The 18,005-nt window shown below is 37.1% G+C and overlaps 1 protein-coding gene across 1 annotated transcript in view; it reads right to left on the bottom strand.

Moving 5' to 3' along the window:
• The window catches only part of UBL3 (ubiquitin like 3), a 69,064-nt gene extending 51,354 nt beyond the window's left edge, over positions 1-17,710 (bottom strand). Inside the window, exon 1 of the mRNA XM_025875113.2 lies at positions 16,606-17,710. Within this exon, the coding sequence (XP_025730898.1) occupies positions 16,606-16,632 (27 nt within the window). The 5' untranslated portion in view covers positions 16,633-17,710. The remainder of the gene's footprint in view (positions 1-16,605) is intronic.
• Positions 17,711-18,005: the final 295 nt, after the last annotated feature.

Raw genomic sequence — 18,005 nt, 5'->3', positions numbered from 1 at the left:
ACAATAATCAAACTTAAACAAAATTTCCTTTAACGCTGTTCCTGTTCTCACTTTTTAAATTCTCCTATCTCTAAATAGAGGCATTGTATTTTTGGGCTGTTCCACCTCCCCCTTGGTGAATTCATGTATATCATATTGATAGGATTTTTTTCTTCAATTGAATGTGCACACTAATTTATATTTTTAGCCCTCTCTTCTTTCCTGGGGGCTAATTTCACATTCTTACTGGGGTTAAAGAAAGGCCAAAGATGACTCCTAGGTTCCTACACTATTTGCTCTTTTTAAAAAATGCTGTAAGCTTGATTACATGTCTTTCTATGCCACTTAGACTAAAATCCAAAAAACTAAAAGAAAGGCTGATGACAGTATGCATAATGATAATAGCAAAAAATGAATGCTGACACTAAGAGAACAGAAAAATCACAAATAGTAAAACCAAATGTTCAGAAATTTGGGACCATTTGGAAGATAAGCCAAAAAAAAAAAAAAAAAGGAAAAAAACCCCAGAGATCTTTTTAACCCACTGAATTAATTATGTAAACTGTATATAACTGCACTGTCCAATACAGTACCCATTAACCACACATAGCTATTTACATTTAAGTTAATTAAAATAAAATTTAAAAATTTAGTTCTTCAGTCACACTAGCCACTTTGCAAGTGCTCAAAAGCCACATGCATGCAGCCAGCGGCTACCTTACTGGACAGCACAGATAAGAACATTTTGATCAATGCAGAAAGTTCTACTGGACAAAGCTGCAGTGCTAATTCAACATTCACTGAGTATTCTCTACATAAGAGGCACTGTGCTAGGTAGAGGAGTACAGACAGATGAGTAAGATAAGGCTCCTCTCTGCCCTCAAAAAGCAGATTGTCTTGTTGAGTGGAGGAAACAGATAAAAATATTTGTAAGTACTAGAGTAGAGGTAATAAGATTTATTCCAGCCCAATTAACTAGGATTCCAATCCTTTTACCTAGCTTTTCTGTAGACTTGGCCTTGTTCATCTGGTGTAATGATGGTACAGCAAGAAATGCTGAGACTCACCACGACCTCGAAATCTCTGGACTCAGAACCAGAGATGCTAAGCCCTAAAAAGGATTTAAGCCCCATCTCTCTGGACTTGGTACTTTACACTGCTGCCAACCCTTGACGGAAAAAATCTGTCCTGCCACTCTGGCTATTTTCCCCAATCTCTCCTAGAAGGCAGCTTTGCCTCAACTGTCACTTGGTTTGGAGCCTCCAGCATGTGCTATACTTATGGTGACTGAGTGCCTGACAAAGTTATAAGATATTACCAAAGAATTAGCACTGCAATTGAGAACAAGTCTCAGGTACAAATGGAGCAAGAAGGGGGAGGAACAGTGCATTCTATACAGAGAGAGAAGCCCATGCAAGGTTAAGAGAGAGAAGCATAAAAGTTAACAGAAAGATGCGTGGCAAGCAGGGGGTTCGTCACAATTCATGAGGATGGATCGAAGCCAACTGCTAAGGGCCTTAATGCCACCACCTAGGGAGCTTGGCCTGGATTGGCCTGTCAGTGATAGCCATCTAAGTGACAGACTATTAAGAAGAATAGTCAAAGGATGAGATTTGTATTTTCAAAAGACAAACCTGGGTGAAAGGCAGATAGCAGTGGATAAAGGGGACCAATGTCTGGATGAAGACCTAGTTGAAGGTAATGGGAGATAAAGAAGAGAAGATTGACTTGAGAGACACTAGAGAAAATTGATCGGCTCTAACTATTGACAGAATCTATCTGGCACAATGGAGTCCAATAAATGTTTGTTGCAAAAAAAATTGCGAGGAAGGTAATAATCACTTAGTTCACACAGAAGGAAAAAAAACAAAAACCATGAAAAACAAAAATTTAAGGTAAGGACTGGCAGAAGAAATAGTGAGACAAACAAACAAAAAAAATAACAAGTAAAATGAGGCAGTATTCCCACAGCCTGGAATGTGATTCCTTAAGATATCTGGATGGCATGTTCCCCATCTCCTTCGGATCCATATAAAAATGTCATTATCCCAGTGACCTCTTCCCTGAACACAATATTTAAAGCCGACCAAGGGCGCCTGGGTGGCTCAGGTGGTTGGGCAACTGCCTTCGGCTCAGGTCGTGATCCTGGAGTCCTGGGATCGAGTCCCGCATTGGGCTCCCTGGTCGGCGGGGAGTCTGCTTCTCCCTCCGACCCTCTTCCCTCTCATGCTCTCTATCTCTCACTCTCTCTCTCAAATAAATAAATAAAATCTTTAAAAAAAAAAAATAAAGCCGACCAACACCAGCATACTCTCTTAGCATTCTCTAACCCTCTTTCCTGCTTTATTTTTCTCTGTAGTACTTACCAACACCTACTATACTCTATACTCTACTTTTTACTACTTACTTGTTTAATATCTGTCTCCCTACTACCTAAATGTAAGCTCCATTAGGGGAGGAACTTTGTTTCATTCACCACTGTACACCAAAGCCTAAAACACTGCCTGGTATACAGTATATGCTCAACAAATACTTGTTGATTAACTGAATGAATAATGCAAGGAAAGAAAAAGAGCAGGGTTATTATATCAGACTAAGAAGTATAGATATAAAATGATATCTAACATGGAAATTTTATTATTTTGAGTGTTAAAAAAATCTATATAACTGAATAGTTCTTTAAGTATAAAAGACAAAATATTTTCTTTAAAGTTGTATTTAATTGATAATATATACAAATATATGTAATTACTTGTAACAGTCTATTTACAATCATAAAATGAGAGATTTTATAGCTTGAAAGATCACTCACCATACTTGATAGCCACACTGAAAATCCACCACTTCAAGTATTTAAGTCCTATTAACATTTTCTCAACTTCCATTATAAATTACTAATTTCTTTTCTGATTTTGGTGATTAAATGTTAAGCAAAGGCAAAAAGCTTAAGTTAAAATACCTGAATATTTGTATAATCACAGCAATTAGCTTTAAGACATAGTGAAGAGGATATGCTATAAGCACGGTAATAATGGTCTAAAAGTTAGAGAAGTAAAAAATGATCCAAGAACACAAAAAAGTCCACCTAGCTTGTACTTCAGGAAAATTACCAAACATCTTAAATCTGACTTTCCTTATGAATTAAATACAGCTAAAACTAGAACCTACCTACCTGACAGGCTTGTTCTGAAAGTTTTCTTGGAAGATTAAATTTCTCAAGTGATAAGCTTGGTACAGTGCCTATAACAGTCATTTATTCCATTAATCCACAACTATTCACAAAGAACTGACTATACAAAAGGCACCATACTGGATACTAGCTATAGTGACAAATGAAGATATACATCTACTACTCACAGACTCTATCTATGGTCTACTGGGAAAGACAGACAAATGAATACAAAGTGTGACAAGTTCTATGGAGGAAGCTATGAGTCCAGAGGCATAAACCAAGAGAGCAAGGGAATTCAACTTTAGATATGGTCAGGAAGTATCTCTGGGGACAGAAAAAATAAGAAGGCATTTGCCATATACAGAGGGCACTGTTTTAAGCACAGGGATTGAAACGTGCAAAGACTCAGCCTACCTGTGGAAAAGAGCTTATGGCTTCTGAGAGGAACCCAGTATTACTGAAACCTCATAAGTCAAATGAGAGAAGATCTCAGGGACAGGCAGGAGCCAGATGATGACTCTGAACGACCATGGCAAGGTTTTGTGACTTTATTCTATGGGAATTTATTCTTCAATGAAAAGCTGCTTAAGTTTTCTGTTTTGCAGAGGGAAAGATAATGCAATTTATGTCTTATAAACATCACTCACGCTATTTTTGGAAATGTACTTAGGGGAATGTGAATGGAAGTGGAAAAATGAACTCTAAGACTAATGCAGTAGTCCAGGAGAGAGAGATGATGCTTGCACCAGAGTGGCGGTATGGAGATGAAGAGCAGTTGTTGATAGATTCCAGATATATTTTGTAATGGACTAGATCTGGGGGTGAGGTGAAGGGAGGATTCAAAGATTATTCCTAGATGTCTGACTTAAGCAATTGCTTGGCTGATGGTGGCATGGTAAGTAACATACTTAAGTATTTAATTAATTGTAGCTATTCTTAGCTACTTTTAGAATAAAAGAGAGAGAGAAGTGGTGAGTGTATAGCCAAAATTATAAAAAAAAAAAAGAGCAATTACTCAAGCTACAAGGGAATAGCAATATCAACCATATTTCCCACTGAAAACTATAAAAGTGAGTAAAATACAAAACAAACAAACCAACCCAGCTATTTGAAGGCATAGAGAGAGCAACCAAGAGAGCCAGGACGTTAGGAGCCAACAGCCCACAGAGAAGGAAAACACATTGATATCGCCACTTTTTCCCCTTGAGTTATTTGACAACTGCCAGTACAGGGCATAAAGGCCAAGCAGAAAGCAGCATCCTGGAGTTTGTATCAGTCTCACTGGACTGGGAAGACAAAAACTGAAATTCTGTACTACCATGTAGCCAGGAATTGAGGATCTCAGATAAAAAGGAATTTCAAAGAATGAGCCCAACATTCTGCTCAGTTTTTGCCCTCCAGAAATGTGCTGAATCATGAACAACATGGATTGACATGCAGGAAAACCCAGCAAAAAGATGTTGCAAAGAGACTAAAAAGCCAGCAGGGCTTTCATCAGCCTCACAATACAGGTGACCCTTGAACAACATGGGGTTTAGGGGTGCTGATCCCTGTACAGTCAAAAATCTGTATATAACTTGTGACTCCCCAAAAACTTTACTAATAGCCTACTGTTGATCAGAAGCCTTACCAATAATTTGTAAGTTATTTCTATTATATATGTATTCTAACAATAAAGTGAGCTAGAGAAAAGGAAATGTTACTAAGAAAATCACAAGGAAGAAAAAAAATGTATTTACAGTACTGTACTGTAAAAATGTGTACGTGGACCTGTGCAGCTCAAACATGTATTGTTCAAGGGTCAACTGTACTTAAAATTGCCAAGGCTTGCCAAAAAAGAATCTTGGTAATTACTCCAAACTTTCAAGTGAGACCATAGAAGGGCTATGCACTAGGAGTGAGGCTATTTGAATTTCCTGATAGCCCAGAATTCAGCCTCATGTCGTATCAGTCACTGATGAATCAAAGTGACCAATGTTTTTCTGCCTGCCGGAGAATATTAAAGCCTACCTGGAGAAAGATAACAACATTCAGATCCTCTATAATTTTTCATCACAATTTTAATAAAACACTACCAGGTGTCCTAGAAAAAAGGATCAAATGATCGAAAACCAGGCAACAGAAACAGGCTCACAGGTAATCTAGGTATCAGTTATCAAACAGAAACACTACAATGATTAAGATATCAAGAAAATTGATGAAAACGTTGTGAGAACTTGAACCTTTGTAAATTTGGGGCCTGAAATACAAAATACAAAACTGAAATTTAGAACTCAATAATTGGGTATAACTGCACACTGGACAGAGAAGATATGGTAAGTGAACTTGAAATCAGTAAAAAAAATATCCAAACTAATACAGAGTGGAGTGGAAGTAGAAACTATGAAATGACCTAACATACATATAACTGTAGTCTCAGAAGGAAAGGAGAGAACTGGATAGAAACAGTATTTAAAGAATACCAGCTAAGAAAATTCCCAAAGAAACAAAAGATAACAAGCCATAGACTCAATATGCTCTAGAAACTTTACAAAGAATAATTACAATAAAAGTCATATATAAGCACACAACAGTAAAATTGCTGAAAACCAAAGACAAAGGTAAATCTTAAACACAGTGAAAGGAAAACACATTAACTTCAAAGAAGCAACAGTAAAACCAAAAGCTGACTTAACAGAAACAGTGGGAGCCAGAAGTCATAAAGTAACTTGAAGGTGCAGAAAGAAGAGACCCTTTAAATATGAAGGTAAAACAAATAAGTTTTTAGGGCATATGAAGACAGAATTTATGACCAGAAGACCTGCACTATAAGTAATACTAAAGGGAATTCCTTATATCAAAGGAAAATGACCCAGAGGTAAATGCAGTAAAAGAGGAAGAAATGAAGGCTTCCAGAAAGGGTAAGTGTGAGGATAAAGTGAAATGAATAATGGCTATTTAATAACAACATTATTATTATTACTACTACTACTGTTATTATTATCTCAATAGCAACAATAATGATGTCTTTGGAGGTTTAAAATAAAACAAAACATGGAAGAGAGAATTGGGATTCAAGTATTTAAGGCCTTTCCACTTTCCTGGAAGCGGTAAAGGAAGTAACTTATGGCAGACTCAAGTCAAAGATGTATATTAAGGTTATCCATAAGGAGATAATAAAAGAATTTATAACAAGCTAAGAGGGGAAATATGAGGGGAAAAAAGTTTGATTAATTCAAAAGAAAGCAAGAAATGAGAAGGGATGTTATGAAGGAATGACAGTACAAGTAGAAAACAAATTGTAAAATGGTAAATTTAAACCCCAAAAATGTACTAAAGTAATTAAATATAAAACAACACACAGTATCAAGTTTAGTAAAAAACAAAACCCAACTATATGATACTTGAAGAGATTCATCTTCATCTCTAAGGACAAAGAAAGGTTTTAAGAAAAAAAGATGGAAAAAGAAGCCAAAAGAAAAGTATACTACATCCAAAAAAATAAGCTTTAAAACAAAGATTACTAGAGAATGACAATAAAAGGATCAATCCAACAGGAAGATATAATTGTACATTTATTTGCAGTCAATAACTTAGCCTCAAAATATATAAGGCAAAATTCGAGAGAACCAAAAGAACACATTTGGAGATTTTAATACACTTCTCTCAATTGAGTGAAAAAAAGAAAAAAGTAGCAATATAGTGGATTTGAACATGATTAATAAGTTTGACATAAGTGACATTAAGCACAGCACACTCAAATTTTCTAAAACTTGACCATAAAGCAAGTGTCAATGAATTGCCCACAAATAAAATCACAGAATAATCCTAGACCACAGTTGTATTAAACTGGATATCAACAACAAAAATATAGCTAGAAAATCCCCCAAATGTTTAGATATTATGTAATATATTTCTAGATAATCCATGGATCAAAGAAGAAACCAGAGAGGAAATTCTAAAATATTTTGAATTGAGTGATAAATAAAAATATGACATATCAAACTTGTGAGATCCAGCTAAAGTTGCATTTACAGGGAAATTTCATAGACTTAAATGCATACATTAAAAAAAGAAGACTGATAATGATTTGAGTATCCATCTCAAGAAACCTGAAAAAGAACAGTGAATTAAATTTAAAAAAAGAACTAGAAGGAAAGAAATAAAGCTAAAAGTAGAACCAATTAGAAAATAAAGAATATTTTTAATCTGAAATTGGCTCTCTGAAAACCGATCAAGATAAAGAGGAAGCACAAATTACCAGTAAGCAGATTTAAAAAGCAGGTATCACTAGATACTATGAACATCAAAATAAGTGAATAAAAAGATAGCGTGTAGAATTATAAACCAAACTGGAAAATTTAGATAAAATGGACAAATCTCTTGAAAAGCAAAACTTGTCAAAATTGACACAAAATAAAAAATGTGAATAGTCCTATATATATATGTATATAAGAAATAGTTTCAGCAATCCCCACAAGAAAACTTCAGATGGCTTCACCAGTGAATTCTTCCATTTATGGATGAAATAAAATTAATCTTCACAATCTTTTATTCCAAAGAATAAAAAACATTTCCCAGCCCATTTTATGAAGACATCATAAGCTTGATAACTAAATCTTTACTAGTCAATCTTTTTCATGAACAAAAATGCAAACATTGTAAATGAAGTATAATGCAGCATATTAACAGGATAATGCATAAAAAACAAGTTAAGGTTATCCAGAAATTCAAGGATGCTTTAAAGTAGTTCATATGACATCATCCCCAAATTTTAACACATATCCAACAAAGAGCAACTACATTCCTAAGAATTTTATCCTAAGAAAATAATCAGACAGGGGTGCCTGGGTGGCTCAGTCGGTTAAGTGTTGGACTCTTGATTTTTGCTCAGGTCATGATCTCAGGGTTGCAAGATCCAGCGGAACTGCCAGAACTGCCTGCTCCGTGGCTCCATGCTCAGTGGGGAGTCTGCTTGGGATTCTCTCCCTCTGCCCCTCCCCCAAGCTGGGCACAAGCTCAAACACTCTCCCTCCCTTCCTCTCAAATAAATAAATAAATCTTAAAAAAAAAAAAAAATCAGGCAAGGCATAGAAATATGTTTTTAAATATTCATTATGTCATTGCTTATAACAGCTTTTAAATGCCCATGGGTATGGAATTAGCTAAACAATTTATGTACATCTATCAGAATCAGTTCAAAATTATAATATGGTTCTATACTTATTTGTATGGATAGCTGTTCATGATATACAACTAAATGAAAAAAGGAGCATACAAAAGCAGGAATACTTCTAAGGCAAAGACACCAATTTTATATGAAAGTAAAGAAAATTGAACATATATCATGAGAACATTTTGTCTAGACACAATGAATTGCCATCTTAATTTAAGTTCATAAACAAAAGATATAATGCCTAACTTAGACAATTTTCATCAGCAGAAAGAACATTTTCTTCTCAAAACCTAGTCATAGAAAGTTGTCCACATATATATTTTATTTAGACGATAAAACATGCTACTGGATTTGAATCAACCAATAGAAAATCTGCACCATACATAAGTAGCTAAAGTATAAAAACAAAAACAAAATACTCTGAAAGCACTGAATCCATTAAAAATCCATGTTATATATATAAAGCAGTAACAGTTTCTACATTCAAATAATAAGTTTACAGGAAAAAATTCTATTGTACTGTATTATATTGTATATACACAAAGTTCCAACAAGTTTAAAGAAAATTCCCTTTAATTCTAGCACTTAGTAAGATAATCCATGCTAATTAAAATCATTCCAACCCAGAGGTTACATAGTATTTTGCAAAGATATATAAAACAGGTGTCATTTCTGCCATCCTCGCTCAGACCAATCAGTGGTGAATGTCTGGAGCAAGGGGTTGGTAAGGAATCTAAGGTATTCTGCCTCAGGGATTTAGCAATGTTTGCTCAGGTATGGTAGGGGGAAAGGGCTTAGCATGTTTATCACTACCAAATTCCTATCCTGGCTCTACCTTTTACTAGCTCTATGACCTCCTTAACCTCTCTGAACTTAGACTGTGAGAAAGTAAAACTCAGCTGTGCTGATAATCACACTGTGATGTCTCTAAAAGACACAGACAAGGCCAACAGAAGACCAATAGGCAACAAAATTTCTCCCACGGCCACACCAGAGTTCCAAAATGACTAACATCTGCCCCAGTCCCCTTCATTTCTCCTGCCTCCTAAACAAAGACTGCTGACAGATCCAATTACTAAACTCCACTTCATGGCCCGTAGTATACAATTCCGAGCTAGTCTCCACTTCTGGTTTCTCATCAGAATCATTCAGCACAACCCAAACCCTACCCCAAACTTCTCGCATTTCCTGTTACTGAGGCTAGGCATGGTTCCTCAGGCATGTGCTCTTCCTTGCTAGAGCAAGTCAATAACCTAATTTGTTTCACTACAGATGCATTCCTGATGGTCTCCTTTCTGGTAGGTAGTAGCAGCTTCTTTACCTATATACCAACTAAATTTATCCAGGGTCACTGTGAGGATTAAATAAAATATTACCATGGAAAATGCCAAGCAGCTGCCTGGTATAGCAAGTGCACAACAAATATTACCTTCTCTCTCCTATGCACTCAAAATAAAGCTATATGTGTAATTTTATTTTTTAAGTCATCTACCTAGTTCTTCACTATCAAAAATCTGCCTCTGTGCAAAACACAGTTAAGGGCCAGAAAATAAGGCCTTCAGGGAAAAAGAACTCTAAGCAGCCAAAACAGACATGATGAAGTCCACGAAACAAAGATGATGAACTTTACTATAGGGCAACTCCTGAAAATCCTATTCGGACACCATCTGATATTTTTAACATACTTCAATAAACTTTAAAAATCTGGTTTCCACACCCACAGCAAATTAGAATTAGCAACTGTAAATAGCTAGAGAGGGATAGGTAGGCATACTGACCACAGAAAAATGTAACTGTTCAACAAAGCAGGAAACATTAAAACTAAGCATCAAGCACAGGAACTTAAAATGCTCAGAAATCTGAAGTTGTCTTATACAGTGACTTTTACATTTTTTTTATTATTTTTTTAAAGATTTAATTGTTTATTTTAGAGAGAGAGAAGCACAGGTGCGGGGGTGGGGGAGCAAGGGAGAGGGAGAGGGAAAGAGAGACTCTCAAGCAGACACCTGGCTGAGTGGAGAGCTCCACACAGGTTTTGATCTGAGGACCCTGAGATTATGACCTGAGCTGAAATCAAGAGTGGGACACTTAACTGACTGAGCCACCCAAACACTCCTAAATTTTTCTGATTGAATGTCCAAACTATAAAATACTTGAGCATATACCTCCAATATATGCATATTCATTTGTAAATATTTTATGTATATTGTAAAACAAATACTAAAACACAAAAGATTACAATATTGTTTTAATTTTAACTATTAACTATGTTAAATATTAATTTGTTTTAATCTTGCAATCACTAAAAATGCTATTACTATTAACATTTTAAGTGAGAGCACTGTTATTCAATATGTCTATTTTTTTTAATTTTGCTTTCCTAATTTGTGAAGTTCAATGTATTTTGACATTTTAAGAACTATTGTTAAGTCATAACTGAAAAACTTAGTTCACAAAGATGCACAGATCTTTATAGAAGACTATGTCACTTACTGGTTTACTAAATCGTATCACTTTTCTATTCTATCACCAAATATGCACAAGTGTTTGTTAAAAGTCAGTTACCAGATGTCAGTGTTATGAAAATTTTATTTTTCCTGATGTCAGTCAGATATTTTTGCAAGCTCAGTAGAATGTGTTTTTAGGTTTCTAACAAATGGGTCCAAAGTCCACTGAAATTCTCTGTAAGATTTTTCAACAGACTGGAAATGTCTAAACATGTTTTCAAAATGTTCTCTCCATAACATTAGTTTCTTCTGAAAAGCAGACACTTTCTCACTTATTGATTAAAATGTCAATTTTGCCTTGTAGAGACAACTTAGTGTTTGTTTTCTCAAAAATATCTGCTAGGTAGCACAATACTGATAACTTCTTGTCATCATGGAAAATATCAGCAGCTATAATATTCCTCTTTTGAGAAATAAAAATGTGTAATTCCGCTTTGAGTTCTGCAACTCTTTTTTTTTTTTTACAACTCTTAAATACTGACAGTGAACCTCTGCTCCCCTTCTCAATTCAAAGTATCATAGATTCTTTTAAAAAGCATTTTTTAAAGTAACTATATAATATACTGTAACAGAAAAACTACAAAAACTTTTGAGAAAGTCAACCTGCTGTTGGCCTCCACATTACAGAACGCCCACAAGTTCCCTCAGCAAACCATACTCATTGTAACCATCTGAATGTGGACCTAGAAAAGCCTCAGAGCCAATCCATATATTAATACGAAAGCTCCCACTTTTTGGAGCATAAAAGAAATAAACAGAAATTCTAATATTTTTATTCTCACATCTCAACTGACTTGCCTCATGTCACTTTGTAAATTACTGACCTAGTGAAGGGGCATAAAGCTTCACAATCTATATTAGATGCTCAGGGTTTGAAGTTGTAGCTTATAGAATAATGACATGTTACACAGAGAAGTACTCAATGAAGAACATACGTTGAACTGAATCAATATTATTCAAATTATGGCTCTAGGTCATCAAAAAGAAGTTAAATTATGTGCAGTATATCACACTGAAGTAAATAGGACAGTAGTCTAACTTGTTAGATTGGGGTATTTCCAAAATAACCTTCATGTATTCAGAAAATTTACTGTTTCAGAATGATATTCCTCAGGGATTCCAGTTACCATGAATTCTACAGTCACTTTCAGGTTTTTCCCCCAGAATGAGAGGAATTCTTAAAGAATATATTTAAGAAGCATATACTTCAGTTTCCTACAACATATTTACTGTTCCATATTAAGAAAATTAGAGCCATCATTAACCAATCACCAATTTAAAAGAATTTCTAGCCTCAATATTAAAAATACATTTTTGATATTCAAAGTAGTAACAGAAGCAGACATCATATACTTCATATTTAACACCATAATCAGTAGTAGTAGTATGGAACAACATTTACTTTTCTATGAGTAATAGTGCTCTATGAGTCAAGAAAATCACTCACTGGCTTTTAAATGTGTTTTAAAAATCATGGGAGATGTAATATAAGACACATATCCATATAAATTTGACACTGTATAAGAAGAATCTCAAACACACTGACAGAAAATGGTTCACACCTGAGGGCTAGAAATGAACTAAAAGCGGTTTTCACAGGAGAGGGACATGAGTTGGAGTAGGATTTAGAGCCAGATAGGAAAAGGCATTCAAAGCTGAGGTAAATTGTCTTTTGTTTTTTGTTTGTTTGTTTTGTTTTAATTTTAAATTTTTTTTAAGATTTTATTTATTTATTTGACGTAGAGAGAGAGCACAAACAAGGGGAGCAGCAGGGGGAGAGGAAGAAGCAGGCTTCCCTCTGAGCAGGGAGCCTGATGTGGGGTTCGATCCCAAGACCCTGGAATCATGACCTGAGCCGAAGGCAGATGCTGAACGACTGAGCCACCCAGGCGCCCCCGTCTTTTGCTTTCTTAATGAAAAATGTCTAATTCAGAACAAATGTCAGACATATTCAAATAAAAACAATTTAGAAGAACATGCCATTTGAGATACATTATTTATTAAACCGTTCGTTGTTACATACTTACATATGTAAACGTACTTATCTACGCTTTAGCTTCATAAAACTTCCCCACTTATACTTGAAATAAGAGCTCCAGCAAAATAAAGAAAAATTAAAAGAAGCTGTAAGTAAAGAGAGCATTTGGGGCACTAGATCTTAATATACTCTTTCTTCAAAGTTAAAAATTTTCTTTTGTCTGTACCTTTTTCTAGCATGACATCTTCCCCTGGTATACACTACATCTGTCATTTTACTTTAACTTGGAAAAGTGATAAAACTTCACTTTGAAAGGAAATTCGTTTTAGTAATTTCCTGTCCACCAGAGGGCTCCCATATTTCTCCACAAATAAAAGAGATCTAACATTGCAATAAAAATAATCATTAAGCACTGAAAAAACTCAAATTATTCATATCTTATTTAACCCCAGACTAAAAATTATTATATCTATTACAATTTCTATATTGATAGCTTAAAAAGATAAAATGTTTCAAATACCAAAATCGCTTTGCTATTTTTCTCACACTGTCAATTTCTTTCCTAGGTAGGGCTTTCAATTTTATAGATATCATGAAATATAATTTTAGTCCAAAGCTCTAAACAGTAGCTCAAATGTTTTCTATAATACTCATATAAATAATTTATTTCTTGATTAATTTTCCCAGTCCAGAAAAAACCACCACCTTATCTATCCAGCCTTAGGCCTTACGATTAACAGAAAGAGTAAACATTTTCTTTCAGAAAACCTACAGTCATTAACATAATTCATCCTACAATTATTAACAATGAATACTGCCCCATCATGAATTATGATTTGGGCTGGGGAAAAAAAAAAAAAGGAAATGAATCATTTCAATACAATGTATTACAATGATATTCTGTTCAGATATTTTTAGGGTTTTTTTCCCACAAGTAAGTTATTACACTGGAATGTTAGTATATCTCTTAGTTCAAACGCAATCCCTTTTAGCAAAAGAAAACGAATATTTTATGTAAATACACTTATATAAAGGACATATTTACAGAATGTTAATTGCTAAAGTACCAACTGTAAATTTTTTTAGAGTACAGCAAATCCATTCACTAGGGGTGCCACTCCCCCTCCAAAAAGATCAACTTACTAAATTCAGATTATAAAAAGAGATTCCTTATGGTAAACACAAAAATTTACTAAATGTTTAGAAATAAATTTGAAATGTGAGTTATATTTACAAAACAAAAAAAGATGCCAAAAAATCGGTTTTAAAGTCAGTCACAATCATTGCTATATGAAGACTTTACCAAAAACATCAACTGATCTAGCAATTACTGTAGCTCAACAATGAATTATCTCTAATGAAAAAATGACAGAGTTTATAATTTCACTGCCCCACCTTATCTCCCAACTATGATTTTCCTATACAAGGCCAAGCACCATTTACATGTAAAAGAGGGTAACATTTGTTTCTACATAGCACAGACTAGCTGACACCACTAAGAAACTTAAACATTTTACTACACCTTGCAAAAATGTATGTATTCATACTTAGGAGAGTACATATCCTAATCAATTAGGAGTTTTGTTGCAAAAGAAACGTCAACTTGTGGAAGGAGATGGGGGGTAGGGAAGCTAAGGTTGTTCAAGATTCAAAGTGGTGAAACTGTTCTCACTTTAAGTCATGAGTGTAAATGCAAACTGTCAATTATTAATATGAAGAGTTTAACAAATACAAAGCATTTAATCAACAACTTCTAACCGTATTTATCATGTTATATTTCAAAAAGTTGAGAATTGTAGGCACTTACCAAATAAAGGCACTTTTTAAGCAAAAATGCAATATAAGTAATAGCAAATGAAGGTTTAAGAGGTTGTGACATTGGAAAAAAAACCTCAAGACTTCCAAGAAGTTGAGCAGTTAGAAAATGAAACATAAAAAATACTCAGAACAATCTAATCTGAGCTGTAGATTAGACATACTCTGAAACAGCATCATCAGGGCATTATATGTTTATTACATAATACTGCTTTGCCCTTGCATATCACCTTTAATCAAGGGATCTCAAAGCACCACCGAATCAAGGCCTTAAAATACAGTCTAAAACAGAAATAGTTGTATTTTATAATTGCACCTCTTAATAAAACCTTGCCACTACTTCCCGTTTCCCCAATCCGAACATTAGCTTCCAAAACCTTCTTTTGACTTGGAAATGGTATTCCCCAAATCATTTCAATTTGTAACTGATGCTACGCACATTCCAGCTTTACTTCAACACTGGGCCTAAAGAAAGTAGTGGCACTGTTTTAAGGACACAAATCTATTTCATTACAATTTCTATGACAGAATAGAGTGAACATATCTTGCACCGTGCATGACGATAAAAAATGGAGACTGTGGAGAACAAATCTTTGCTGGAAGCGATGAGCCCAAAAAAATACTCATCAGACGGGAAACAGCATTTTCCAACTCAGTCCAGACACCTTTCCAGGCAACTTCAAGAGTAGGGTAGAGGAAACCATGTCCAGCTTATCCTTAAATGGGTAGGAGACTATTATCCCCTGTGCACACCAGGAGAGAAAGGAAAACTAAAGGGAAAATGCAAGAGTTTTAAGACCCAGGAAGGAGAGTTTAAGTTGCTGTGTGGCCACACAACAGACTGAACATTGTGGTTCCTATACATTAAAACAGTACATCAAATGGCAAATCAAACATAAGCAAAATGGCTTTAAACCAAGGTCAAAATATGCCATTTACAGCTATTTAGGTTTGTCTTTTAAGTCTGTGAGGTTCGCTCCTACAGAAACATCTGACATTTTTAAAATTTAATCAGCAAAGTTCAATTTTGTTTCTTCACTGGAATACACGAACACTCAAATCCTAATGTTATGCTAACTTCAATTCTTTCATAAACAAGATCTTTAATCTTCCTGTTAATTGCATTATGTTTGTCCCTAGGACTGCAAAGTGTAATTTCAACTCACACAAACCCACCACCTCCCGGCACTGTAAGCCTACAGGATTCCTGTTAGTCAACAGACTCACATTAACAAACATTAACCTTTAAAAACAGAAAGAAAAGCATCAATAAACAAGAGTACTTTTTGTTTCAAGATCTCAACATTCAAAGATCAAGGCTCAATACTGTGTTTTATTAGCTTTTAAAAGTCCAATGATGTAGTACTAAATATCTGGTACAAAAAGTCCTGTAAATTCACAAGTAGTACCAATATACGGTAGGTCTAGATTTGTGAAAATTCCAAAACATCTTAATATTTCTGTTGCCATAGTTGTTCACCCAGACATTTCGAAAAGCTCACGGCAAATTCTAGTAGACTTTTTCTTGAAGACATACACGTCCCTTCTCTTGAAAACACCAAGTCTGTATCTACTGCATTAACGATTTCGTATCAAAGAACAAGATTCCGGTTTCCCTGTCTACCTCTGTATGTAGTAGGGACACCCGTCCTCAGCTCTGCCTACTTGTCACTGACGTTTTCAGAAGCTTTAAGATACAAATGTTCAAAGGTTTCTGGCAAAGAGGGAGATATTTTCTCCACTTCGAGCTACACTGCCACATTTTCCCTACTTCTCCACTGTCTTTAATGATTTAGAAAACACAACCGAATGAGAAAAGCCATATTAAAAGAGGTACTTCCTAAGAGGGGGAACGAGAACCTGCAACTTCTCCAAATCTCCCAGCACCATGGCTTTTGAACAGTCCCCTGCAAACCGTCACCCCACGCCTGCATCCTGATTAAATAAGATTGGAAACCACAATTAAATCAAAGAATGTCATAACTCATCCTTCACTTACCATATCTGCCGGAACATTACTGGACATCTTGCCGTTTGATATACACCCAGATGTTTACCGGGGAAAAAAAAAATACAACAAACAAAAAAGAGCAAAAGTTTTCAAGGTACAGCAATCAGCCTTAACGATCTTGACTGGTTCGTGATGTGCTTTCCAAAAAATAAGTTATTTCGGAGCCAAAGTGCCGGGCTGGCCGAGGTTCTGAGCGAAGAGAACAACCCCAGGAGCTGTGTGGCCGGCGCCGGAGAGCACTCCCGGGATGGCAGCAGCAGCAGCCCCCGTCGTCGTCAGCGGCAGCAGCAGCCCCAGGACCGGCCGCGCCAGGTAGACCGAGCCGAGTGACACACGGACATGGAGCGGGGTGGGAGGGGGTTAAATCGCCTTCCTCCTTTCCCAGCCCGGCAGTGATTCACACTTGCTCCCGAGTCAAGTCCTCATTAAGCAGGAAGAAAATGCCCCGGCGTGGATGTACATAGATAACTATGTGGCTACACATGGACGCGTGAGCAGTGAGTGGCGGCCGCGCTGGGGCCGGCGCCGGCGGACGGCGCGGGGCAAACAGCTCAACTCGCGCTGCCGGGGCTGGCGGCCGGGCCGCGGAAACCCGCGCTCAAGGGCATTTAACTAGTTGGGAGCCGAAGCGAAAGCCCGGGGCGGCGAGCGGGGGGCGCGGGGGGCGCGGGGCGCTCAGGTCGGGCGGGAGACCCCACGGCCCCTCGGGGCTCAGGCCGCGGGCGCCTCCGGGCAGCGGCGGGTCTCGGGGCGCATCGTCTCCGGCTTCTCGGCGCTCCTCTCCTGCCTCCGCCTCCCCGCGTCGCCACCTTCCCCTCCCCTTCGACGCCGACTTCGGCTGGTCCCCGGAAGAGGCCGGGTCCTCCCTCTCCTCAGCCCGGGAATGGTTTCCTCTCGGAGCTTTGTCTCTCCTCCTCCTCCACTTTTCAGTCCCAAACGCCGCAGCCGCCTCCTGTCATCGCCTCTCAAGCCAACATGGCGGCGGCGGCGGCTGCTTCCTGAGCGCAAGTCGGGGACACGGAGAGAACACTACCCCTCCTCGCAGCCGCCGCCACCGCCCCCGCCTTCCCTCTCCCCTCCGCGGACACCGGTGCGTCACTACGGAGACCACCCTCGAGCATCATGGGAAGTGTAGTCTACGCCGTGGGGGGGGGGCGACCTAACGCGTCCTCGCTGGACTCCCTAGCCACGCCCCTCTTAGCAACAGTTGCTAGGAAAGAACTGCTCGCTTTAGCCAAGCTGCAGCCCAGGAGTTAGGTGATACCCGCTACCCGGAGTGCTGTGAGCGTGCGAATTATTTGGAGAAAATAATTCTGGACAGAGAAATTCCCTCATGCACAATACACATACAGACTGAAAATACGGTTTACCTCCAAGCAGAATCATTC

The sequence above is a fragment of the Callorhinus ursinus genome, unplaced genomic scaffold (genome assembly GCF_003265705.2).
Source record: "Callorhinus ursinus isolate GAN/ISIS: 27379988/994484 unplaced genomic scaffold, GSC_fseal_2.0 scaffold7, whole genome shotgun sequence".
Lineage (NCBI taxonomy): Eukaryota > Metazoa > Chordata > Mammalia > Carnivora > Otariidae > Callorhinus > Callorhinus ursinus.
Note: the sequence above shows the minus strand (reverse complement) of the source record. Positions and strands in the feature narration are given on the sequence as shown.